Source organism: Zootoca vivipara, chromosome 13, assembly GCF_963506605.1.
Source record: "Zootoca vivipara chromosome 13, rZooViv1.1, whole genome shotgun sequence".
NCBI lineage: Eukaryota > Metazoa > Chordata > Lepidosauria > Squamata > Lacertidae > Zootoca > Zootoca vivipara.
Window position 1 is genome coordinate 53,893,226 of NC_083288.1, and position 22,878 is coordinate 53,916,103.

The window sequence follows — 22,878 nt, forward strand, 5'->3', positions numbered from 1 at the left end:
TCTCTTGGAAACAGAGGCAGCAGGAGCAACTGGCAGGCAGGGGAACGGGCTCTGCCAGAACTTGCAGGGAGTCCCAACCTGGGGTACCTCCTCCTGCGAGGCAGGAATCGCAGCAGAAGCAGCCACGACAGGTGGCTCTCCAAGCTCAGAAACCTCAGCTTCCGAGTGAGCCAAGGGCGTAGCCAGGGTTTTTTTGGGGGGGGGGCAGAACCTGCTACCTATCCATTTATATGGATTGTTATTGAGGGGGACAAAAGCCCCTCCCTGCCCCCTCTTTGCTATGCCCATGGAGGGACGCCCAGTATTTCCTTGCAATCTCCTTTCTTCTCCTTTTAATCCTTTGATCTCTATCCATTATTTTGGGTCCCAGATGAAACCTAAATCTATTCTGCTCTTGAGACTTGGTCTATAGTTTTGCATGATAATAAGCTCTTGGGGAAATGTTACGTATATTAACGCACAACGTTTGTAACCGGAAAAGCTCCTGCTGAAAGAACAAGATTAAATTCTGTTGGAGCAAATCTCATTGCAGCAATTTATAAGGCATTTGTACCGTGGGTTGTTTTCTCTCTTCTTCTCTTTTGCCTGCCCATCCCTCACAGAAATTCCTTTCTGCACCAGAAATGAGGACAAAGTCACAGGCACCTTTCCAGCTTAAGGCAGCAGACATAGCTCAGTGCCCCCTCCAGAACAGCCCCCCTTTAAAGTCAGTTTAAGAAAGCAACAATGATCAAAGGCTAAAAGATCAGCACCTAACACAGATCAGCAAAGGCCTCGGACCACCAGTGTCAAATAGACAGAAAAAATCAGACTATTTTTTGGGGGGGGGGCAAGGAAGAGAGTCCCTGGTTCACACCCTTCTCCGCTCTCCATCCATTTTCTTCCTGCAGTACTGGAAAAATGATACTGGTCCACCGGTTGTGAGACTTTGTTTTTATGAAGCACTTTGAACACTTCATAATGTCCCATGAAGAAGTCTAGTTTATCTCCCCATGTTGTGCCCCCTTTGCCATCACTCAGAGGTCCTCTGGCAGTGCCCACACCTCCCTGCACCACCTTCCCACTTTTTTTCAAGGGGACTTTCACCAAACACCCCCTTGATTCCCAGTGTCACCTTAGAGAACTCATATATGAACACTTCACCCCCAACATAGCAAGGAATGACATGTCTTGTGCAGTATAACTGTGTTATTAAAACATAAACAGGAAGTACAAAGTAACTTTGTGTACATAAGCATGTGCTTTCAGATGTGCCGGTTACTTTTATTTTATTAAAACATTAAAAGGCTTTATTATGCTGTTCCTATTCTACTGATCTAACCAAACCTCCTTCACTACTCCCACCGCTCTCTCCCGACATCAAACTCTCTCTCCTGAAGAGGCCAGAAACCATTTGGGCTGCAAGTCTGGAAGACCATTTCCATGCCTTGCAGGCCTATTTCCACATGGCCTAGGAAACAAGGGCAAAGAAAGATGGGTGGAAAGAGAGACTCCAGCTACAACAGAGGGCAACCAAGGTGATCAAGGGTCTCAAAACCAAGCCTTATGAGGAACGGTTGATTGGAGCGGGGGATGTTTATTATGGAGAAAAGGAGGTGGAGAAGGATATGTGATAGCCATCTTCCAAGATCTAAAGAACTGTGCCATGGAAGAGGGAGCAAGCTTGCTTTTTCCTGTTCTGGTGGAATGAATTCTGGAACCAATGAATTGAAGAAAGGAGATTCTGAGTGTACACCAGGAATAATTTCTGACTGTTTGACTGTGGAACCAACAAGTTCAGGGTGGTGGTGGAATCTTCTTGATTTGAAGGATTTTAAGCAAAGGTTAGATGGCCATCTGTCATGAATGCTTTTGTTGAATATCCTTCATTGCAGGTGGCTGGAGCAGATGACTCTCACCATCCAACCCAATGCAACAATCCAACGATTCTTGGGGAATCTGATTCTCCCTGCTGTGAGTTCTTTGATGGGAAGTGAGAAAGGACTCCTGACTAAAACTCTCTCCACATTCCAAGCATTTATATGGTCTCTCCATCGTATGAATTATTTGATGGGAAATTAGATGGGAGTCCTGACTAAAACTCCTTCCACATTCCAAGCATTTATGTGGACTCTCCCAGGTATGAGTTCTTTCATGGGAAGTGAGACTTCCCTTCTGACTGAATCTCCTTCCACATTCCAAGCACTGATAGGGTTTCTCCCCTGTATGAGTTCTTTGATGGAAAGTGAAAGAGTCACTCCGACTGAAGCTCTTTCCACATTCCAAGCAATGATAAGGATTGTCCCCTGTATGAATTATTTGATGGGAAGTGAGCTTTGCCTTTTCATTGAAGCTCTTTCCACATTCCAAGCACTGATAAGGTTTCTCCCCTGTATGAAGTCTTTGATGGGTAGTGAGATTGGCCCGCTGACTGAAGCTCTTTCCACATTGCACACACTTGTATGGTTTCTCCCCTGTATGAATTCTCTCATGGACAGTGAGATGAGCCCTCCAACCGAAGCTTTTTCCACATTCCAAGCACTGGTAGGGTTTTTTCCCACTGGGATTTCTTTGATGGGAAGTTGAAGGGGAACTTTGAATGCTCTTTCCACATTCCAAATTTTTATACGGTTTCTCCTCTGTGTGAATTTCATCATGGTCTCCCTTGTTCCTCATTTCCAATTCATCACCACCTGCAGAGAAAAGAGAAATGGATCAGAGCCTCAGCAAGAAATGGAGCCCCCAATTATTGAACAATGCTCATTAACGCTTGTGAGAGAGGAAGAACTGAAGGGAGTAAGATGGGAGGAGTTACTTTAGGGTTCACTGCCTTTGTTTACTGGCATTCAAGGGTATCTTTATGGGACCCTGACATTCCAAAAGCCTAGCTCTTTTCTGGAATGGATTTTGTCTGGCCCAATCACGGAATCTGTTCCATCTCTAATGTCAGTCATCTCTTTGTTCAAGCAAAATGGACAGAAGCAGTGACTTCCGGGGGGGGGGGGGGAGGCTGGCTAGTTCTTGGCTGTTGCCACTCTTCCAGCAGAGATTCTTATAGGCTGATTTATTATAGCCAGGGCAAAGATACCAGTATCACGCTCTCCCTTTGAAGATAGGGATATGAATTGGGGTGAACCTCACATGCTTGGAAGGAGCCGCTTTGCATACTGAGATAAGAAGTTTGGTTTCAGGGGTTTTAATATCATTTGCTAAAAGTTTTCAATTTCAGATACAATGAAAGCCAAACTGAATAAAAATGAAACACGGAGGAGAAATAGAAAAAGAAAGTAAATGATAATGATGAAGAAGCATAAGAAAAGGAAAATATAAAGCCCTGTGTCAAGGTTACCAAGAGAGGCCATGATTCCACGATTATCCTCTATGACTTCCGTTCTCTGGTCAGGATCCAACAATGCCCACTGCTCACCCGTGGAACGAACAGCGATGTCTTCAGAGGACAGTGAACTCTTTAAAAGAGAGAGAGAGAAAGGTCCTCCTCTTAGCAAGTATCACAATTATCTACTATGAATTGTTTTTTTGTTTCCTGCGTTGTCTTCCTGGGATTCTTTTGCCGCACAACTTAAGTATGGATGCTTCTTTTAACATCTTAATGGAATTATTATTTTTATGTGTGTTTTGCTGTGTGCATTACGAAAACTCCAAGGACACATGGGGGCACAAGGTAGGGAGGGTGGGAAAGTCCCATTCTGCAACAGATAGGGCTGGTTAGGTGAATCATGGCTACTGCCCTTTATGGTTTGTAAACTGATAAGAGGCAGTGGAAGACAGGAGTGCCTGTCGTGCTCTGGTCCATGAGGTCACGAAGAGTCGGACACGACTAAACGACTAAACAACAACAACAACAAAACTGATGAGAAGCGTGTTTTAGTATTCATGATAAATAGACAAATAAAATGCAACTACAGAAGGAGAATGAAGGAGGTGCATGTTCCGTATTCTCAGCACATAAACCTTCTTCTTCAATAACACTGTCGGTCTTTGTTAAGGGTGGTTTTGACAGAAGCCAAGAGGAAGAGGTGAGAGATTTGTTCACCTCCAGGGGACCCCTGGCTGCCCCACCCCTCCGCCTCTTTCCCCACAAGGCTGCTCCCCCCCGCCACCAAGAAAAGTTGGAGGAAGAGGTCCTGCTGGCAACCTTCTTTCACCTGCAAGAGACAAAGGTAAGTGGGAAGCCAGGAGTGCAGGGGGTTGGACTGGATGGCCTTTGTAGTCTTTTCCAACTCTATGATTCTATGATGCTTCTCTCAAGAGGTGATGCACTGCCTTTCCAACTGCAGATGGACCTTAGAGAAAGTACAAATGTCACTCAGGAATTTCCAGAAGGAGAAATGTAAGGTTCTTCACTTAGGGAGGAAGAACCAGCCACAAAAATGTAAGATGGAGAGTATGGGAGTATTAGGTAAAGGTAAAGGGACCCCTGACCATTAAGTCCAGTCGTGACCGACTCTGGGGTTGCGCACTCATCTCGCATTATTGGCCGTGGGAGCCGGCGTATAGCATCCAGGTCATGTGGCCAGCATGACAAAGCCGCTTCTGGCAAACCAGAGCAGCACATGGAAACGGCGTTTACCTTCCCGCTGTAGCGGTTCCTATTTATCTACTTGCACTTTGACGTGCTTTCGAACTGCTAGGTTGGCAGGAGCTGGGACCGAGCAACGGGAGCTCACCCCGTCACAGGGATTCGAACCGCTGACCTTCTAATCAGCAAGCCCTAGGCTCAGTGGTTTAACCACAGCGCCACCTGGGTCCACCTGGGAGTATTAGTAGACCACAAGCTGAACCTGAGTCAACAGTGTGATGCAGCGGCAAAAAAGGCTAATGCGATGCTAGGCTGCCTCCACAGAAGTCCAGAGTCCATAACACCACTCTATTCTGCCTTGGGCAGACCCCTCCTGGAGTTATGGGCACCACAATTTTGGAGGGATGTTGGGAAGCTGGGAGGTGTGCAGAGGAGGGCAGCCAGGGTGATTGAGGGCCTGGAAGGAAGCCTTATGAGGAATGGTTGCGGGAGATGGGAAAGAGGAACCTGGAGGAGGGGAATTGACTCCATGGATTCAAAGAGCTTCTGTCTAAGCATCTGAGGGGAAGAGAGGTTGGTGGACTCTCTTTCATGAAGGTTCTAAAATTGTCATGGATGCTTTAGTTGACATTCTTGCATTTTACGGGGCTGGACTAGATGACCGTAAGGATCCCTTCCAACTCTACAATTCTAGGATTCTAGGAAAGTCTCCTGAGCTGAGTGCATTGCGCTCTAGGTGGAGCTGCCTTTGAAGTGGACTCGGAAACTAATGCGGCACCCAGATTATGGACTGAGCTCCCTCCCTTTATTCATGGCATTTCTACACGCCCCCGCTTTTTCTCTATAATGCACAACATTTTGTGAAGATTCCTGCATTGCACAGGGTTGGACTCGAGGATCCTCGTGGGAGCATGGGCGTAGCAAAGGGGGGCCGGGAGGAGCAGCTGCAGGGGAGGACCCTCTGCTTCCCCCCCTTTGGGGTTGTGTAGGGAGCCCCCCTATGCCCCCTCCCCTGCAGCCCTGAAGGGGACCCCCCCTTCTCCCCACTGCACCCTCTGGGGGAAGAGAGAGGAGACTCACCCAGCGGAGAAGGCGACACCAAGGAAGCTCTCGCAAAGGCGAGAAGCGCCCCCTCTTCGGATTTTATTTCCGGTCCTCTCTAGGAATCCAGCTCCGCTCCTCTTAACTCTTGGCCTGCGAAGCGCACCCTGCCCTCCCTCTCCACAACAGAAGCTCAGCAGGAGGCGCGTGCCTTGCGCACCCCTAGAGAGAGTATTTGGGGGACCCTCTTGGCTGGTTCCTCTCTTGGAAACAGAAGCAGCAGGAGCAGCTGGCAGGCAGGGGAACGGGCTCTGCTAGAACCTGCAGGGAGTCCCAACCTGGGGAACCTCCTGCGAGGCAGGAATCGCAGCAGAAGCAGCCACGACAGGTGGCTCTCCAAGCTTAGAAACCTCACTTAGCTATGCATTTATATGGATTGTTATTGATGGGGGGCAGCAGCCCCTCCCTGCCCCCTCTTTGCTATACCCATGGAGGGACCCCCAGTATTTCCTTGCAATCTCCTTTCTTCTCCTTTTAATCCTTTGATCTCTATCCATTATTTTGGGTCCCAGATGAAACCTAAATCTATTCTGCTCTTGAGAAATGGATCATAGTTTTGCATGAGAATACGTTCCCGTGGAAAAGTTATATTAAATGGGAAGGGAGTTTTGTAACATGTATTGTTTTACAGAACGATATAAATTTTCGTTGGAACACATTTCATTGCAGTAATTCATAAGGCATTTCGTCTGTGGGTTCTTTTCTCTGTCTTTTTCTGTTCTAATCTTGAGACATGGATCATAGTTTTACAAGATAATAAGCTCCTGATAAAATGTTTTGAAACATGAAAAGCTCCTGCTGAACGAACAAGATGAAATTTGTGGAACAAATCTCCTGGCAACATTTTATAAGCCATTTCCTCCGGGGGGGAGGTCTCTCTTCTTTTTTGCCTGCCCATCCCTGGCAGCAACTCCCTTCCTTCTGCCCCAGCAAAGAGGGCAAAGTCACAGGCACCTTTCCAGCTCAAGGGGCAGACAGAGCTCAGTGCCCCCCCCCAGAGCAGCCCCACTTTAAAGTCAAGAGTTTCAGAAAGCAACAAGGATGCAATATTAAGGGTGGGTGTGGGTGTGTGGGAGAGAGAGAGAGAGAGAGAGAGAGCTGAGGCCGGGCAGTCTGGTGCTGCAGTCCCTCAGCAACACCACCAGGGGGCTGGAGCCTCTCTCTGATTGGCTACCTAGCCAGAGACGGGGGCGGAGCCCGACCTTTTGGAGGGAAAGTGCGAGGAGCCTTTTCTGAGGGAGTTTTGAGATGGGAGAAAGGGAGGAGGAGGAGGAGAGGCTTTGTCTTTGTCTGAGGGAGAAGTGGCTCTGGTCTGGGGGGAAGAAGAAGGAGCCTGGCAGGGAGCTGAGAGAGAGAGGAAGAGGGGCTGGATTCGGGGAAGTGGGGGGGGGGCTGAGTCTGTGGGGAGAGAAAGAAAGAAGGATCCTCAGCCAGGCAAGGGTGTGGAGACAGGGGATCCATTCCCCAAAATAAGACACCTCAGGAGACGGAGGAAAAGGGAGCCAAAGGAGGAGGCTGGGAAGGAACCTGGACTGGGCCCAAAGGATTATTGGACTAAGGGAAGGACCGAGAGAGAGGAGCAGAAACCGAGCTGAGAAACAGGAACATCTATTTACCTGAAGTGTAACAGCTCATTTTAGCAAGTGGAGTTTAAGAAAAAGCTGTGCATATGCTCCTGGTCTACGTTACTGGAATGGTATAAAAGTGTTTTTTTAAAAAAATGAAGCACTTTGAAAAACACTTCAGAATGTACCATGCGGAGGTTGTTGATCTCCCCATGTTGTGCCCACACCCTCCTGCACCGCCTTCCCACTCCATTCAAGGGGCAGAGCTGTGAACTGGGTCTTTACTGGGCCTTTCACCAAACACCCCCCCCCCTTATTTCCACTGCCACCCCCTGAACTCTGCACCCCCAACGTAGCAAAGAATGAGGTGTGACGTGGAGTACAACTGATTTATTTAAAAATAAACGAGAAGTTCAAGGTAACAGTGAACACAGCTGTATGGTTTCAAACCTTCAGTTTTCTTTTCTTTTGTCACTTTATTTGTGCTGTAACAATGGGTATTGGAAGGCTGTTCAACCTCCGACTGTTTACTGAAGAGGCCAGAGGCCATCTTGGCTGTGAGTCCAGACTGTCTCCAGCTACAAAAGCTGAGGCTGCTGAAGAATCCAGGGACTATAATGACTGGAAAACCAGAAAGTCCAGAAGGTACTAACTTTGAATATGACTATTTGAATTCTGTTTGTTTGTTTGTTAATTATATTTTATACCACCTTTTATCCAATGATCTCAGGGTGACTCATGGCATAAAAACACAAAATAGAAATAAAAAATGCATAATAAAAATTGGAACAAGAACAAAGCAAACCAATAACTCCTCTGACTAAACATCAGGCAGAACTTTCTGACAGTAACAACTGTTTGACTGTGGAACAAACTAGTTCAGGTGGTGGTGGCCTCTTCTTGAATTGAAGGATTTTAAGCAAAGGTTGGATGGCCATCTGTCATGAATGCTTTTCTTGAATATCCTGTGTTGCAGGGGGTTGGAGAAGATGACTCTCACCATCCAGTCCAATGCAACAATCCAATGATTCTTGGGGAATCTGATTCTCTCTGCTGTGACTTCTTTGATGGGAAGAGAGAAAGGACTCCTGACTAAAACTCTCTCCACATTCCAAGCATTTATATGGTCTCTCCATTGTATGAATTATTTGATGGGAAATGAGATAGGACTCCTGACTGAAACTCCTTCCACATTCCAAGCATTTATATGGGCTCTCCCAGGAATGAGTTGTTTGATGGGAAGTGAGACCTCCCTTCTGTGTGAATCTCTTCCCACATTCCAAGCACTGATATGGTTTCTCCCCACTGTGAATTCTCTTATGTCGATCAAGGTCTCTTCTTTTAGTAAAACTCTTCTCACATTCCAGGCATTGAAATGGTTTCTTCCCTAAATGAATTCTTTGATGGGCCTTGATAAGTGAGCTGTTATTGAAGCTCTTTCCACATTCCAAACACTGATAGGGTTTCTTCCCAATAGAATTTCTTTGATGGGAAGTGGCATGGGAACTCTCACTTAAGTTCTCTCCACACTCCAAATCTTGATATGGCTTCTCCACTGTGTGGATTTTGTTGTGTTGTCCCTTGTTCTTAATTTCATCACCACCTGCAATGAAAAGTGGAACAGATCAGAGCCTAAGAAAGAAATGGAGTTCCCAGTTTTTGAATAATGCTCATGAACAATTGTGATAAAGGAAGATCTGAAGGGAGTTAGATGGGACGTCTTACTGCAGAGTTCACTCCCTTTGCTGATTGACATTCACTGACATATTTATGGGAAATTCAGATTCAAAAAGCCTGTTCTTTTCAGGGATGAAATTTCTTTGGCTCAGTCATCGAACCAACTCCATCTGCAAGGTCAGAGGTATATTTGACTATGAATTGTATTCTCTGTCTACCATTGACCTAGCGTCCAGGGGAGAATTAAACTGCTGGGTAATGACAGAATTCTAAATGGGTCTTAAAAATTTATCAAAAAGCTCAAAACTAACTACAGTACTGGTGATATCAAAAGATTAAATCAATATATAGTTCTGAAACTTTGCTTTTATCTTCAAAGCTACACTGTTTGTAAATCTCCTTTCTCTGTTTTTCCTATGCGGAATGGACTGGTAACCGATGATCACTTTTTATAAGTGCAGAGAAGCAGAGATGATCAAAGGAGGAGAACCAATACATCATAATTAGTAAATTATAGCAAAAATAACACGGAATGCCTTAAGATTTTTGATATGCCATAACCAGCAGCTAAGAGATGAGATGTGCAGAATGGCTGGAGAGGTTTGAGAGAGACTGCAGATGAGAGAATGGACAGAATCTGTTGGAAAAAAACCCTGAGACAGCAGTAGATGAAGAAAAGTCCACAGCTTTACAACTGTATGAAGGGATGAAAGGAAGGGAGGGAGGGAAGGAGGGAAGGAAGGAGGGAAAGCTGTTCTGAAGCCAGAAGAGATTTATGGACGATTGGAGGTGGCAAAGACTGAGGACTGAGCTGGAAATTAATACACAGGCAGAAAAAAATCTCTCAGCTATTGGAAATTGGTTTAGAGAAAGACTGAAGGGAACTGCAATGACCATATTTTATGGCACTGTTTGATTAAATGAAGACACAATAGGCAAATAAGTAGGAACTACGATATTATTAAGATTTGTCAGAACCCTCGGTGAGAATTCATCATAATGAGGTGGAGAAAGGCCATACTGGAAATTTAATGAAAACAACCCATGAACTTTCTGATTAGATAAAGGTGAAGCCGAAAGGCCTGGAAGAGAAGATTGAGAAATACCATCTTGCAGAAAGTGAAAAGACTGGATATCAATAAAGCCAGAAGTTGTTCTGGAATGCATAACAGGGTGGATAAAAATCAATGATTTTTTTTAAAAAATAAAAAAAATCGGATTTTTTTTATTTAAATCGGATTTTTTTGCTTTAAATCGGATTTTTTTGCTTTAAATCGATTTTTTTGCTTTAAATTGGATTTTTTTAAATAAAATGCTTTTTGAGGAAAGAATATTACCATCCAAAGGTTATTCCATCATGAAATAAAGATTAGTTTTTTTAATTATGTAGTATAAGGTTGTATATGTTTAATTTATGGGGTAAATAAATTCCATTAATCCATTCACCTCTTCCAGAGGTTTTTGTAAGATTATTGGGCAGTTTCTCTGCCTACAAGATATTATCACAGGTGCTTGGTTTACTTTTGCAGTTCTCAAAACTGAATTTGACTCAACCTAGATCACATGCCTCTTCTTCACAGCAAAAATGTTATAACATGAACAGAGTTGAGAAAAAGACCTTAATCCTATTGTTCTACAAACCTATGAATACAGAAGCAACCCCTTCAGTGCTAAGTTTCAAGAAGTTCAGTGAATAGAATAGAAACAATATTTTTCTGATTGTTTGGACAGTATTTAAGTTTTTCATGTATAGGCTGGGCTGACAGTCTAAGTTTCTTAAAATATATATATTTTATTTTTGTTTAGCCAAATTAGTTAACAAACATGGATGTTTGTTTAAGCAAATAACATTTGCTGAAATGTTATTGTTTCAGTTGAATAAATCTATTTAAATTGTTATTATTAAGGTAATGATTGTTTTTCTCCTTCCTAAGTACAACAGTAAAGTTGTCCAAATATGAATGATTAACCTATTAAACTGGGGATAAAAAAACTAATATGAAAAGTTGTTATTCTAAAAATCTTCATCTACTTGCATAATAAAGTTATACCAGCAAGAATTAGTCTTTATGATTTAAATCAACTATGATTTAAATCAAGCCTTACTGACTAGTGATTTAAATCGTGATTTAAATCGTGATTTAAATCAGTTTGATTTAAATCAAATCCACCCTGATGCATAATATGAATATTTTGAATAATTGTTATACACATAATTGGCAGACAGAGAAGCAGAAGACGCTCCTCTCCTTTATATTTTATCTTGTTTCTTATCTTGTTTTCCCTATGAGTTATAATATTTGTTAGTTGTTTGTCAATTCCATCTACATGTATGTTTTATCTTAGGAAGTTTCCTATCTTGGAGAAAGGAGGATACACACAGGAAGGTAATGGAGAGAATCTGAAGGGCTGAGGAAAGGGGACGAGGCTCCCAGGTGAGAGCTGGGAGGGTTCGCTCTTCTGTGTGTGGAATAAGGATATAAAGAGCTTGGGCTTACTATACTCTAATTTTTGTTTTTTCTCTTCCTTTTTCTCTTTCTGGTAAGTTTTCTATATTTCTTTTTCAGAATATTTGGCTTTTATTGTATTTCAAGTGGGAAACGTTCAATAAAAATCTTTTTTTTAAAAAAATAAGTCCCTTTGCTCTACCAAAAAATGGACAGAAACAAAAACTTAGCAGAAGCGACTTCCACTTCCCCAAACATTCAGAAAGCCTGTCCACATCCTGATCCTTGTGCAAAAAGGCAGAAGCGGAGGAATAATATTCACAGACAAAACAGTCCCTAGCCCTCCATGCAAGGTGTGCTGTGGGGGTGTGAGGATCCCAGGTGCTCTAGGGGGAAACGTTGGGATCCATCAAAATATTGGAGCTTTGTCCCAGAGAAATATCTATTGAATTCCAAAACAGATATGATGACCCAACAGGGAACTTTACCAAGAGAGATCATGGTCCTACAAGTCTCCTCCATGCTTACCTTCCAAGTTCCGGACTGCAGAATCCGGGACCGGCAGCCATTTGACACCGGAAGTTGCGTCAATGTAACTTCCGGTGTCGCCCTTCTATGGGCACCCAAAATGGCTGCCAGCGGCTTCGAAAATCGCTTGTGCGCATGTCAGGAAGTGCTCCGACGCAACTTCCGGTGACGCTCCGCCCATCTATGGGCACCAAATTGGCCGCCGCCAACACAGGAAGTGACGTCTATGCACTTCCGGACATGCGTACATGCGGCTTTTGAAGCTGGCGGCGGCCATTTTTGGTGCCCATAGAAGGGCAAATCGGAAAGAAAAAAAATGGCCGCCGGCAGGAGAAAATAACAGAGGAAAACGGGAGACGAAGTGATACGGGGGACCACCGGGAAAAGGTAAGTAAAAAAGGGGTTTTCCCGGGGAAAACGGGAGACTTGGCAGCTAGGCCTCCATGACTTACTTATGCAGAGCTCTTGCTCGCTGGGCAGGATCCAGCAACGCCCACTCCTCAGCCGTGAAACGGACAGCGACATCTTCAAAAGAAACTGAAGCCTGAAAAAATATATACTTCTCTTAGGCAGCATAAAGGTTATTTCCTGCATGTTGCTTTTTTGCTTCCTGCCTGGGTTGTTTTAATGGGATTGGTCTGCTGCACATTTTGATTATAGATGCTTATTATAATGCTTTAATGGAGTTCTTTCATAGTGTATTTTAATGATGGTATAAATCTTAGTGAAAATGGGTGGAACTCCACCTTGTTTTATTCAGATCATTCTCTCTGTGCATCCAAACAAAAAAAAAATCCTTCCAGTAGCAACTTAGAGGCCAACTAGGTTTGTCACTGGTATGAGCTTTCGTGTGCATGTGTGCATGCACATTGTTAGGGAAAATTCTGGGTGCGAGGCTTCTCAGCCACCCAGCTCATCAGGCAAAAGCCCGCGGTCCACTGCGGAATAAAGGAAGGAGTCCAGCCACCAACGGGAGCAAAATAGCAAGGTTTATTGCGCAACAGGTTCAAGCCAAGACTGAACACTGAGAACAGGGTTACAAGAACTTTTAAAGCTTCCCACCAAAATCCCATAATGCATTTCAGAAGTGTCCTTCTACATCATAGTTACATAGCTAAACATCACAAAAGGGGAGGTACATACAATATTAACATACTGGTAAACAAGATTAACATAAGGGTAATGGTTCAGGGCAAAAGTAAATGTGTGATACCATGAGTATTCACAGGAAAAGAACAATAAGGTCCTGGTTTTGCATCGTCTGCCACCTGGGTGGGTCTGGTGATGGGGATTAGTCTTGGCCAACAAAGTGCCTCTGGACTCGCAGGCATGTCAAACTTGCGGCCCTCCAGATGTTTTGGACTACAATTCCCATCTTCCCCAACCACTGGTCCTGCTAGCTAGGGATCATGGGAGTTGTAGGCCAAAACATCTGGAGGGCCGCATGTTTGACATGCCTGCTTCTGGAGTCCCTTTTCAAGGGCAAAATAGCGTTGGAATGTAGGAAATTGGAGTTGATTTTATATTAAAAAATCCTTCCAGTAGCACCTTAGAAACCAACTAAGTTTGTCATAGGTATGAGCTTTTGTGTGCATGCACACTTCTTCAGATATCAGGTATCTGATATCTTCTGAAGAAAAGAACAGGTATCTGATATCTTCTGAAGTGTGCATGCACATGAAAGCTCATACCTATGACAAACTTAGTTGGTCTCTAAGGTGCTACCGGAAGGAATTTTTAAATTTTGTTTCGACTACGTCAGACCAACACGGCTACCTACCTATAACTAGATCTGTGCACCCAGTTTGCCAAATGGAAGAACCCCTTCTCTCCTCTCCCTCTTTGTTGTTCTGGGATGGAAAGTCTCTCCAGATGTCCTTATGCCAATTTAAAACAAATAATGCTAGTGACATTTAGAGTTAAGGTGAAGGGGCTACTTGTTATCCTCAGTGCGTAAATCTTCATTAATGGCATTTTCAGCCTTTGTTAAGGGCAACTTTAACAGAAGCAATCAGGAGGGGGGGAGATTTGTTCGGGCTCAGGAGTCCCCTGCTTTAAAACAAAGGGCGTACATATACAAGTGTTTGAAGGGTCTGGAAGTTAAAGCAGGCACTCTCAAATACAGTGGTACCTTGGGTCTCAAACTTAATCTGTTCCATAAGTGCGTTCCAAAACCAAGGCACGCTTTCCCATAGAAACTAATGCGAAATGATTTAATTCAGTCCAGACTTTTAAAAACAGCCCCTAAAACAGCCACTTAACAGTGATAAATGCTTTGAACTGGGTTTCTTTGCAGGGCCTCCTCCCTCCCCTCCCCAAAGGGCCAAAAGGAGGAAAGAGTTGCAGGCGCCCTGGGACCTCGCCCCCTCCCGGGCTTTGCAGAGAGGAAGCGGGCAGGAGCCTCCTTGCTCTCCGGACTTGGGGGGGGTCCCCCCTGCTGCATGATCTGAGCATCCCTCCCCCTGCCCCCCTTGTCCCCATTGCACCCTTTGCAAGAAGAGAGAAAAGACTCACCGGAGCCCAGAAGGGGCAGAGCAGAGAGACAACTGCGTCCCTCCTCTTGCAGAAGCAGGAGCCCCCCAGGCAGCTTTTGCAGAGGAGACAAAAGCCCTCCCTCCTTGCAGGAAGGACTAGGCAGCGAGGGAGGGGCTTTGGCTCTGGAGGACCTGGCTCTCCCCCCCCCATCTCTTCTTCCCTCTCTAGGAATGCAACTCTGTTCCTTTAACCCTTGGCAAGCCGAGCGCACCCAGCTCATCCTTCTCTCGCTTGATGGTACCTTTCTCCCCCCTCTTTCTCAAGTGGGAGACCCCTGGAAAAACCACACGCTCTGAGAAGATGAATGTGGGGGACCCTCTTGGCTGGTGTAATGAGCTGATCCCTCCCTTGGAAACAGGAGGAAACTCCCTTCATGGTATGGTAGAGTTGGCTCGGGCCATTTATTCCAAACACCTGCAATGCAGGAATCTCCTTTTTTAATATTTTTTTTCAAGAGAATTAAAAACAATACTATACTTTTTCCAATCAACATTAAATTACAAACTTTAAAAAATAAAATAAAAATAATCTAGTAGCACCTTAGAGACCAACTAAGTTTGTTCTAGGTATGAGCTTTTTAAATCATATTACAGTATAAGGAAGCCCCTATACAGGGGTCAGCAAACCTTTTCAGCAGGGGGCCGGTCCACTGTCCCTCAGACCTTGTGGGGGGCCGGACTATATTTTTTGGGGGGGGGGATTTACGAATTCCTATGCCCCACAAATAACCCAGAGATGCATTTAAAATAAAAGGGCACATTCTACTCATGTAAAATCACGCTGATTCCCGGACTGTTGGTGGGCCGGATTTAGAAGGCCATAGGGCCGGATCCGGCCCCGGGCCTCAGGTGCCTCCCCATGGCCTTATACATGGTTTGGGCAAAATACAAAAGTCTGCTCGAACCCAAAACTCCATGGTGGGGTATGTCCCCTTGAAGCATTGGAAAAATCTCTGCTGTTTCCTTAAAAGATACACAACATATTACCTTGAGAAATCATTCATAAAAATTAATATGTACATGATTCCCACTGTAAACAGTCATTGCTTCCCCCAGAGAATTATGGGAGTTGTAGTTTGTCCAGGGTGCAGAGGATGGCTCCCCCCTGCCATTCTCCCTACCCTCAACACATACAGTTCCTAGAGTTCCCTGGGAAGAGCCAGGGGCTGACTGTTAAGCCACTCTGGGAATGAGGATCTCTTCACAATGCTCAACACCCTTCACAAATTACAGCTCCCATAATTCTCTGGGGGAAGCCATGACAGTTTGAAGTGTTTCTTGCCAGAGACACGTCTGGGAGTGTATTACAAGGTTTGGAAGGCAGAGTCAGGTGATTTGGAAACTATCTTGATTGGATTGGATTTAATGGCACCCTTGTCTGCTGCCCCTTGTCCTTAAATGGCACCCTTGCCTGCCCCATTACTTCCCTTTTCCTAGCTCTTCTTTCCCCTCATATACTTGTGTGGGCCGCTCACTCCTTTTTCAGGCACACAGGCAGAAGACACACAAATGGGGTGTTTTTTTTTGTGTGTGTGTGTGTGTGTGTGTGAGAGAGAGAGAGAGAGAGAGAGAGAGAGAGAGAGAGAGATGGACAGCTGAGGCAAGGCAGTCTGATGCTGCAGTCCTTCAGAAACACCACCAGGGGGCCGGAGCTAGCCAGAGGGGGTGGAGCCAGCCCTTTTGGAGGGAAACTGCGATGAGCCTTTTCTTAGGGAGTTTTGAGATGGGAGAAAGGGAGGAGGAGGAGGAGGAGGAGAGGCTTTGTCTGAGGGAGAAGTGGCTCTGAGCCTGGCAGGGAGCTGAGAGAGAGAGGAAGAGGGGCTGGATTTGGGGAAGTGGGGGGCTGAGTCTGTGGGGAGAGAAAGAAGGATCCCCAGCCAGGCAAGGGGGCAGAGGGAGGGGATCCATTCCCCTCAGGCATGGCCTTGCTGAGAGAGAGGGAGATGGAGGGAAAGAGAGCCAAAGGAGGAGGCTGGGAAGGAACCTGGGCTGGTCCAAAGGATTATTGGACTAAGGGAAGGAGAGAGAGAGAGAGAGAGAGAGAGAGAGAGGGGAGCAGAAACCGAGCTGAGAAACAGAAACATCTACCGGTATTTACCTGAAGTGTAACAGCTCATTTTAGCAACTGGAGTTGAAGAAAAGTTGTGCATATGCTCCTGGTCTACCTTATAGGAATGGTATAAGAGTGTTGTTGTTTTTTATTAAACACTTTGAAAAACGCTTCCGAATGTACCATGTGAAGGTTGTTTTTCTCCCCATGTTGTGCCCACACCCTCCTGCACTGCCTTCCCACTCCATTCAAGGGGCAAAGCTGTGAACTGGGTCTTTACTGGGCCTTTCACCAAACACCCCCTTATTCCCACTGCCACCCCAGAACTCTTACCTGAACACTGCACCCCCAACGTAGCAAAGAGTGTGGTGTGAGGTGGAGTACAACTGATTTATTTAAAAACAAACGAGAAGTTCAAGGTAACAGTGAACACAGGTTTATGGTTTCAAATCTACAGTTTTCTTTTCTTTTGTTACTTTATTTGTGCTGTAACAATGGGTATTGGAAGGCTGTTCAACCTCCGACTGTTTACTGAAGAGGCCAGAGGCCATCTTGGCTGTGAGTCCAGACTGTCTCCAGCTACAAAAGCTGAGGCTGCTGAAGAATCCAGGGACTATAATGACTGGAAACTCAGAAAGTCCAGAAGGGACTAACTTTGAATATGACTATTTGAATTGTGTTTGTTTGTTTGTGTGTTCATTATATTTTATACCACCTTTCATCCAATGATCTCAGGGCGACTCATGGCATAAAAACACAAAATAGAAATACAAAATGCATAATAAAAATTGGAACAAGAACAAAGCAAACCAATAACTCTCCCTTGCTAAAACAATTTACAGTGTCCGCTTTGGCCATTCCATTAGGAAACACAATTGGAATATGAAGGGAAATGCCATAGATCAAACTAAGAACTTCCAATATTTAGGCATCATATTCTCCTACAACGCCAAATTCTCAGCACATTTGACTGCATCTGCCACCTCAGCAAAAAGAAGTGCTAACGCCATTCTTAGACTATTTAAAAGGAAAGGTGCTGGTTTCCTTCCTATGGCCTTAAAAGTCTTTCAGGCAAAATCTCTGGCCCAACTTCTATACGGTTCACAAATTGGACTCTCTGCCAATCTTAAGATTCTCGAAACAGTTCAATCAAAATTTCTTAGATCCCTTTTCGGCACCCCTAAAAGCACATTTAATGTAATATTAAGAAAAAAGGCAGGAATGCCCAGAGTTGAATTAAAAGTCTGGGAACAAGCAATATCCCTCTGGTTGAAAATTCATTATAACCCAAAGGGAATGTTATCTCATTTCCTGGCCGCAGCCCCTTATCCACATTGGCTTACGCAAATTACTAACAAGATCAAACAAATTGGCCTAAACCTAGAAGATCTCTTTAACGGTACTTTGAATAAGGCAAAAACAATGATTACTCAGAGGCTTTTCGACATTGAACTGCAAAAAGAAGGTGCCTTACTTCCTAAGAACTACAGGTGTCTAAAACCTTGGCCTAATCTGGCAGCTGTCCCGTATCTATCCAATATTATTTATGAATCTTATAGATGGGCCTTTTCCAGAGCCCGATTTGATGTGATGCCTTCAGCGGTGTTATATGGCAAATTTTTGCGTATACCAATCGAAGAGTGCTTTTCTCCATGCATGTCCAACAAGGTGGAATCTGTTATTCACATTCTTTTATTCTGTGAATTCTATAGTGAAGAACAATCATGACTCATTTTACCCCTATTATCAAAATTCACAATATTATCCGGAATTTCCCCCCGAAACGTTACACAAATTCCTTCTGGAAGATTCTTTGAGCTCAGTATCCTATGCTGTGGCCAAATTTTGTACCTTAGCTATTAAAAACGTAAATCTCTTTTATTGAATAACATTGTACAACAATTTGTCCTGCCCTCCGATGCTGATATTGCTGCTACAGTTCTTAGTTAAATCTCTTATTCTTTTATGGTGTTTTATTCCGCTGGACCTGTATTTTAAGTATTGTATATTCAATTAGTATATTGACTGTTAAAACCCCATATCAGTCATTTTTATTGTTTATGTAGAGAATTATGCAGAATTTCTGGTTTAATATGCTGGCTGTTTGCTGTAATAAACATTGACTGACTGACTGCATTCAGACTGGCCCAACCAGCTGCACAAATATAAGATGAGGGACAACTGGCTAGACAGCAGTATACGTAAAAAGGTCTGAGGGCTCTTAGTAGACCACAAGCTTATCATGTCAACAGTGTGAAGCACCAACAAAGAAAGGCTAATGCTATTCTAAGCTGCATCAAGACAGGATAATAGAATCATAGAATTGTAGAGTTGTAGAATTGTAGAGCACAGAGGGTCCTTTAGTCATTGACTCCCTTGAAATGCAGGAAAGTTATGTTGCATACATGGTGGGAAAGAAGGTTTCAGCTTCCTCTCAGTAACAGAGTTTATGCACTTCATTACGGATGATGCATTTTGGATTACCTCCATCCCTTTTGCCAGCTGCTTCCTTTGTATCTCCACAATGGCTTTGATGTTTCTGGGGCCAAACCTTTTGTGCCAGATTCTGAACCAGCTTCATCCCTGATAAGCTGGAATGTGTGCAGAAAAGGGAGACCAAGGTGACCAAGGTTCTGGAAACCCTTGGGATGTTTATCATGGAGAAGAGAAGATTGAGAAGGAGATGTGATAGCCCTTGGCCAATATCTAAAGAGCTGTGCCATGGAAGATTGAGGAAACTTGCTTTCTCCTGCTCCGGTGGAAGGACCCAAACAAATCCATTCAAGTTACAAGAAAGGAGAATTTGATGAAACATCAGGCAGAACTTTCTGACAGTAAGAACTGTTTGACTGTGGAACAAACTAGTTCAGGTGCTGGTGGCCTCTTCTTGAATTGAAGGATTTTAAGCAAAGGTTGGATGGCCATCTGTCATGAATGCTTTTGTTGAATAACCTACGTTGCAGGGGGTTGGAGAAGATGACTCTCACCATCCAGTCCAATGCAACAATTCAATGATTCGGGGAGACTGTGATTCTCCCCGCTATGAGTTCTTTGATGGGAAGTAAGATAGGACTCTTGACTAAAACTCTTTCCACATTCCAAGCATTTATATGGTCTTGCCCCTGTATGAATTATTTGATGAGAAATGAGATAAGACTCCTGACTAAAATTTCTTCCACATTCCAAGCATTTATATGGGCTCTCCCAGGTATGTATTCTTTCATGTAAAGTGAGATTGCCACTATGAGTGAATCTCTTCCCACATTCCCTGCACTGAAATGGTTTCTCCCCCGTATGGATTCTTTGATGGGAAGTGAGATCACCCTTCTTACCGAAGCTTTTTCCACATTCCACACACTGATATGGTTTCTCCCCTGTATGAATTCTTTCATGGATAATGAAATGACTTCTCCGACTGAAGTTCTTTCCACATTCCCAGCACTGATAGGTCTTCTTTCCAGTTGGATTTCTTTGATGGGAAGCTGAATGGGAGATTTGACAAAAGCTCTTCCCACATTCCAAATATTCATTTGGTTTCTCCTGTGTGTGAATTTCATCATGGTCTCCCTTCCTGTTCATTTCCAATTCATCACCACCTGCAGAGAAAAGAGAAATGGATTAGAGCCTGAGCAATATTCTTATATGATGATTTATTATAGCCAGGGCAAAGATACCATTATCACGCTCTCCTTTTGAAGATAGGGAGATGAATTCGGGTGAACCTCACATGCTTGGACGGAGCCACTTTGCACACTGAAATAAGTTTTCAGGGGTTTTGATATCAATTTTTTGGTAAAATTTTCAATTTCAGATATAATGAAAGCCAAACTGAACAAAAATGAAACACAGAGGATAAACAGAAAAAGAAAGTAAATGATAATGATGAAGAAGCAAAAGAAAAGGAAAATATAAAGCCCTGTGTCAAGGTTACCAAGAGAGGCCATGATCCCACGATTCTTCTCTATGACTTCCGTTCTCTGGTCAGGATCCAGCAATGCCCACTGCTCACCCGTGGAACGAACAGCGATGTCTTCAGAGGACAGTGAACTCTTTAAAAGAGAGAGAGAGAAAGGTCCTCCTCTTAGCCAGTATCACAATTATGTACTACGAATTGTTTTGTTGTTGTTGTTGTTGTTTCCTGCATTGTCTTCATGGGATTGTTTTGCCACACAACTTAAGTATGGATGCTTCTATTAACATCTTAATGGAATTATTTTTCTGTGTGTTTTGCTGTGTGCATTACAAACACTCCAAGGACACATGGGTGCACAAATTAGGGAGGGTGGGAAAGTCCCATTCTGCAACAGATAGGGCTGGTTCGGTGAATCATGGCTACTTCCCTTTATGATTTGTAAACTGATGAGAGGCAGTGGAAGACAGGAGTGCCTGTCATGCTCTGGTCCATGAGGTCATGAAGAGTGGGACACGACTAAATGACTAAACAACAACAACAAAGCTGATGAGAAGCGTGTTTTAGTATTTATGATAAATAGACAAATAAAATGCAACTACAGAAGGAGAATTAAGAAGCTGGATGTTCCTTATTCTCAGGACATAAATCTTCTTTAATAACACTGTCAGTCTTTGTTAAGGGTGGTTTTGACAGAAGCCAAGAGGAAGAGGTGAGAGATTTGTTCGCCTCCAGAGGACCCCTGGCTGCCCCACCCCTCCGCCTATTTCCCCACAAGGCTGCTTCCCCTCTGCCACCAAGAAAATATTGAGGAGGAGGTCCTGCTGGCAACCTTCTGTCACCTGCAAGAGACAAAGGTAAGTGGGAAGCCAGGAGCGCATGATGCTTCTCTCAAGAGGTGATGCACTGCCTTTCCAACTGCAGATGGACCTTTAGAGGAAGTACAGATGTCACTCAGGAATTTCCAGAGGGACAAATGTAAGGTTCTTAGGGAGGAAGAACCAGCCACAAAAATGTAAGATGGAGAAAGTGGGAGTATTAGTAGATCACAAGCTGAACCTGAGTCAACAGTGTGATGCAGCAGCACAAAAGGCTAATGCGATGCTAGGCTGCCTCCACAGAGTCCATAACACCACTCTATTCTGCCTTGGGCAGACCCCTCCTGGAGTTATGGGCGCCACAATTTTGGAAGGATGTTGGGAAGCTGGGAGGCGTGCAGAGGAGGGCAGCCAGGGTGTTTGAGGGTCTGGAAGCCAAGCCTTATGAGGAATGGTTGAGGGAGATGGGAAAAGAGGAACCTGGAGGAGGGGAATTGACTCCATGGATTCAAAGAGCTTCTGTCTAAACATCTGAGGGGAAGAGCTGTTTTACAATGCAACAGATTCCCTCAGAGGTTGGTGGACTCTCTTTCATGAAGGTTCTAAAATTGTCATGGATGCTTTAGTTGACATTCTTGCATTTTACGGGGCTGGACTAGATGACCGTAAGGATCCCTTCCAACTCTACAATTCTAGGATTCTAGGAAAGTCTCCTGAGCTGAGTGCATTGCGCTCTAGGTGGAGCTGCCTTTGAAGAGGACTCGGAAACAAATGCGGCACGCAGATTATGGACAGAGCTCCCTCCCTTTATTTATGGCATTTCTACACGCCCCCCCCCCGCTTTTTCTCTATAATGCACAACATTTTGTGAAGATTCCTGCATTGCACAGGGTTGGACTCGAGGATCCTCGTGGTTCCCTTCCTTCCAAGTCTCTAATTCTGAGATTCCACAGCTGCAAACCTCCTGGGAGGGGAGCATGGGCGTAGCAAAGGGGGCCCGGGAGGAGCAGCTGCAGGGGAGGACCCTCTGCTTCCCCACTTTGGGGTTGTGTAGGGAGCCCCCCATGCACCCTCCCCTGCAGCCCTGGGACCACCCCCCTTCTCCCCACTGCACCCTCTGGGGGAAGAGAGAGGAGACTCACCCAGCGGAGAAGGCGACACCAAGGCAGCTCTTGCAAAGGCGACAAGAGCCCCCTCTTCCGGAGAGGGTGGGGCTTTGCCTCCGGATGATTTTATTTCCGGTCCTCTCTAGGAATCCAGCTCCGCTCCTCTTAACTCTTGGCCCGCCTTGCGCACCCCGCCCTCCCTCTCCAAAGCAGGAGCTCAGCACGATGCGCGTGCCTTGCGCACCCCCAGAGAGGGTATTTATTTGGGGAATCCGATTGGCTGCTTTCTCTCTTGGAAACAGAAGCAGCAGAAGCAGCTGGCAGGGGAACGGGCTCTGCCAGAACTTGCAGGGAGCCCCAACCTGGGGAACCTGCTCCTGCGAGGCAGGAATCGCAGCAGAAGCAGCCACGACAGGTGGCTCTCCAAGCTTAGACACCTCATCTTCCGAGTGAGCCAAGGGCGTAGCTAGGGTTTTTTTGGGGGGGGGGCAGAACCTCAGTTAGCTGTGCATTTATATGGATTGTTATTGATTTTGGGGCAGCAGCCCCTCCCTGCCCCCCCTTTGCTATGCCCATGGAGGGACCCCCAGTATTTCCTTACAATCTCCTATCTTCTCCTTTTA

The 22,878-nt window shown here is 44.8% G+C and overlaps 2 protein-coding genes across 3 annotated transcripts; both read right to left on the reverse strand.

Moving 5' to 3' along the window:
- Positions 1-24: 24 nt before the first annotated feature.
- LOC118095145 (zinc finger protein 239-like) lies at positions 25-22,358 on the reverse strand. Its single transcript, XM_060281994.1, has 3 exons — positions 22,292-22,358; positions 20,353-20,470; positions 25-2,672 (listed from the first exon to the last, which is right to left on the reverse strand). The coding sequence occupies exons 2-3, from the start codon at positions 20,363-20,365 to the stop codon at positions 1,840-1,842; spliced, it is 846 nt and encodes a 281-aa protein (XP_060137977.1). The 5' UTR covers positions 20,366-20,470; positions 22,292-22,358; the 3' UTR covers positions 25-1,839.
- Positions 7,522-14,471, reverse strand: LOC132593074 (gastrula zinc finger protein XlCGF49.1-like). 2 transcript variants are annotated; one of them, XM_060281991.1, is made up of 4 exons: positions 14,352-14,471; positions 13,618-13,714; positions 12,290-12,381; positions 7,522-8,788 (listed from the first exon to the last, which is right to left on the reverse strand). In XM_060281991.1, exons 3-4 carry the CDS (start codon positions 12,360-12,362, stop codon positions 8,127-8,129), a joined length of 735 nt encoding a protein of 244 aa, XP_060137974.1. In that variant the 5' UTR covers positions 12,363-12,381; positions 13,618-13,714; positions 14,352-14,471; the 3' UTR covers positions 7,522-8,126. The 2 variants fall into 2 exon arrangements, with proteins under 2 accessions (XP_060137974.1, XP_060137973.1); XM_060281990.1 differs by lacking the exon at positions 13,618-13,714 and having other exon boundaries at positions 7,523-8,788.
- Positions 22,359-22,878: the final 520 nt, after the last annotated feature.

Coding starts and splice junctions, on each gene's coding strand:
- LOC132593074 (XM_060281991.1), bottom strand. CDS start 12,362: ATGTCGCTGTCCGTTTCACGGCTGAGGAGTGGGCGTTGCTGGATCCTG. Junction 8,789..12,289: donor CGAGCAAGAGCTCTGCATAA/GTAAGTCATGGA, acceptor TTTTCATTGCAG/GTGGTGATGAAATTAAGAAC.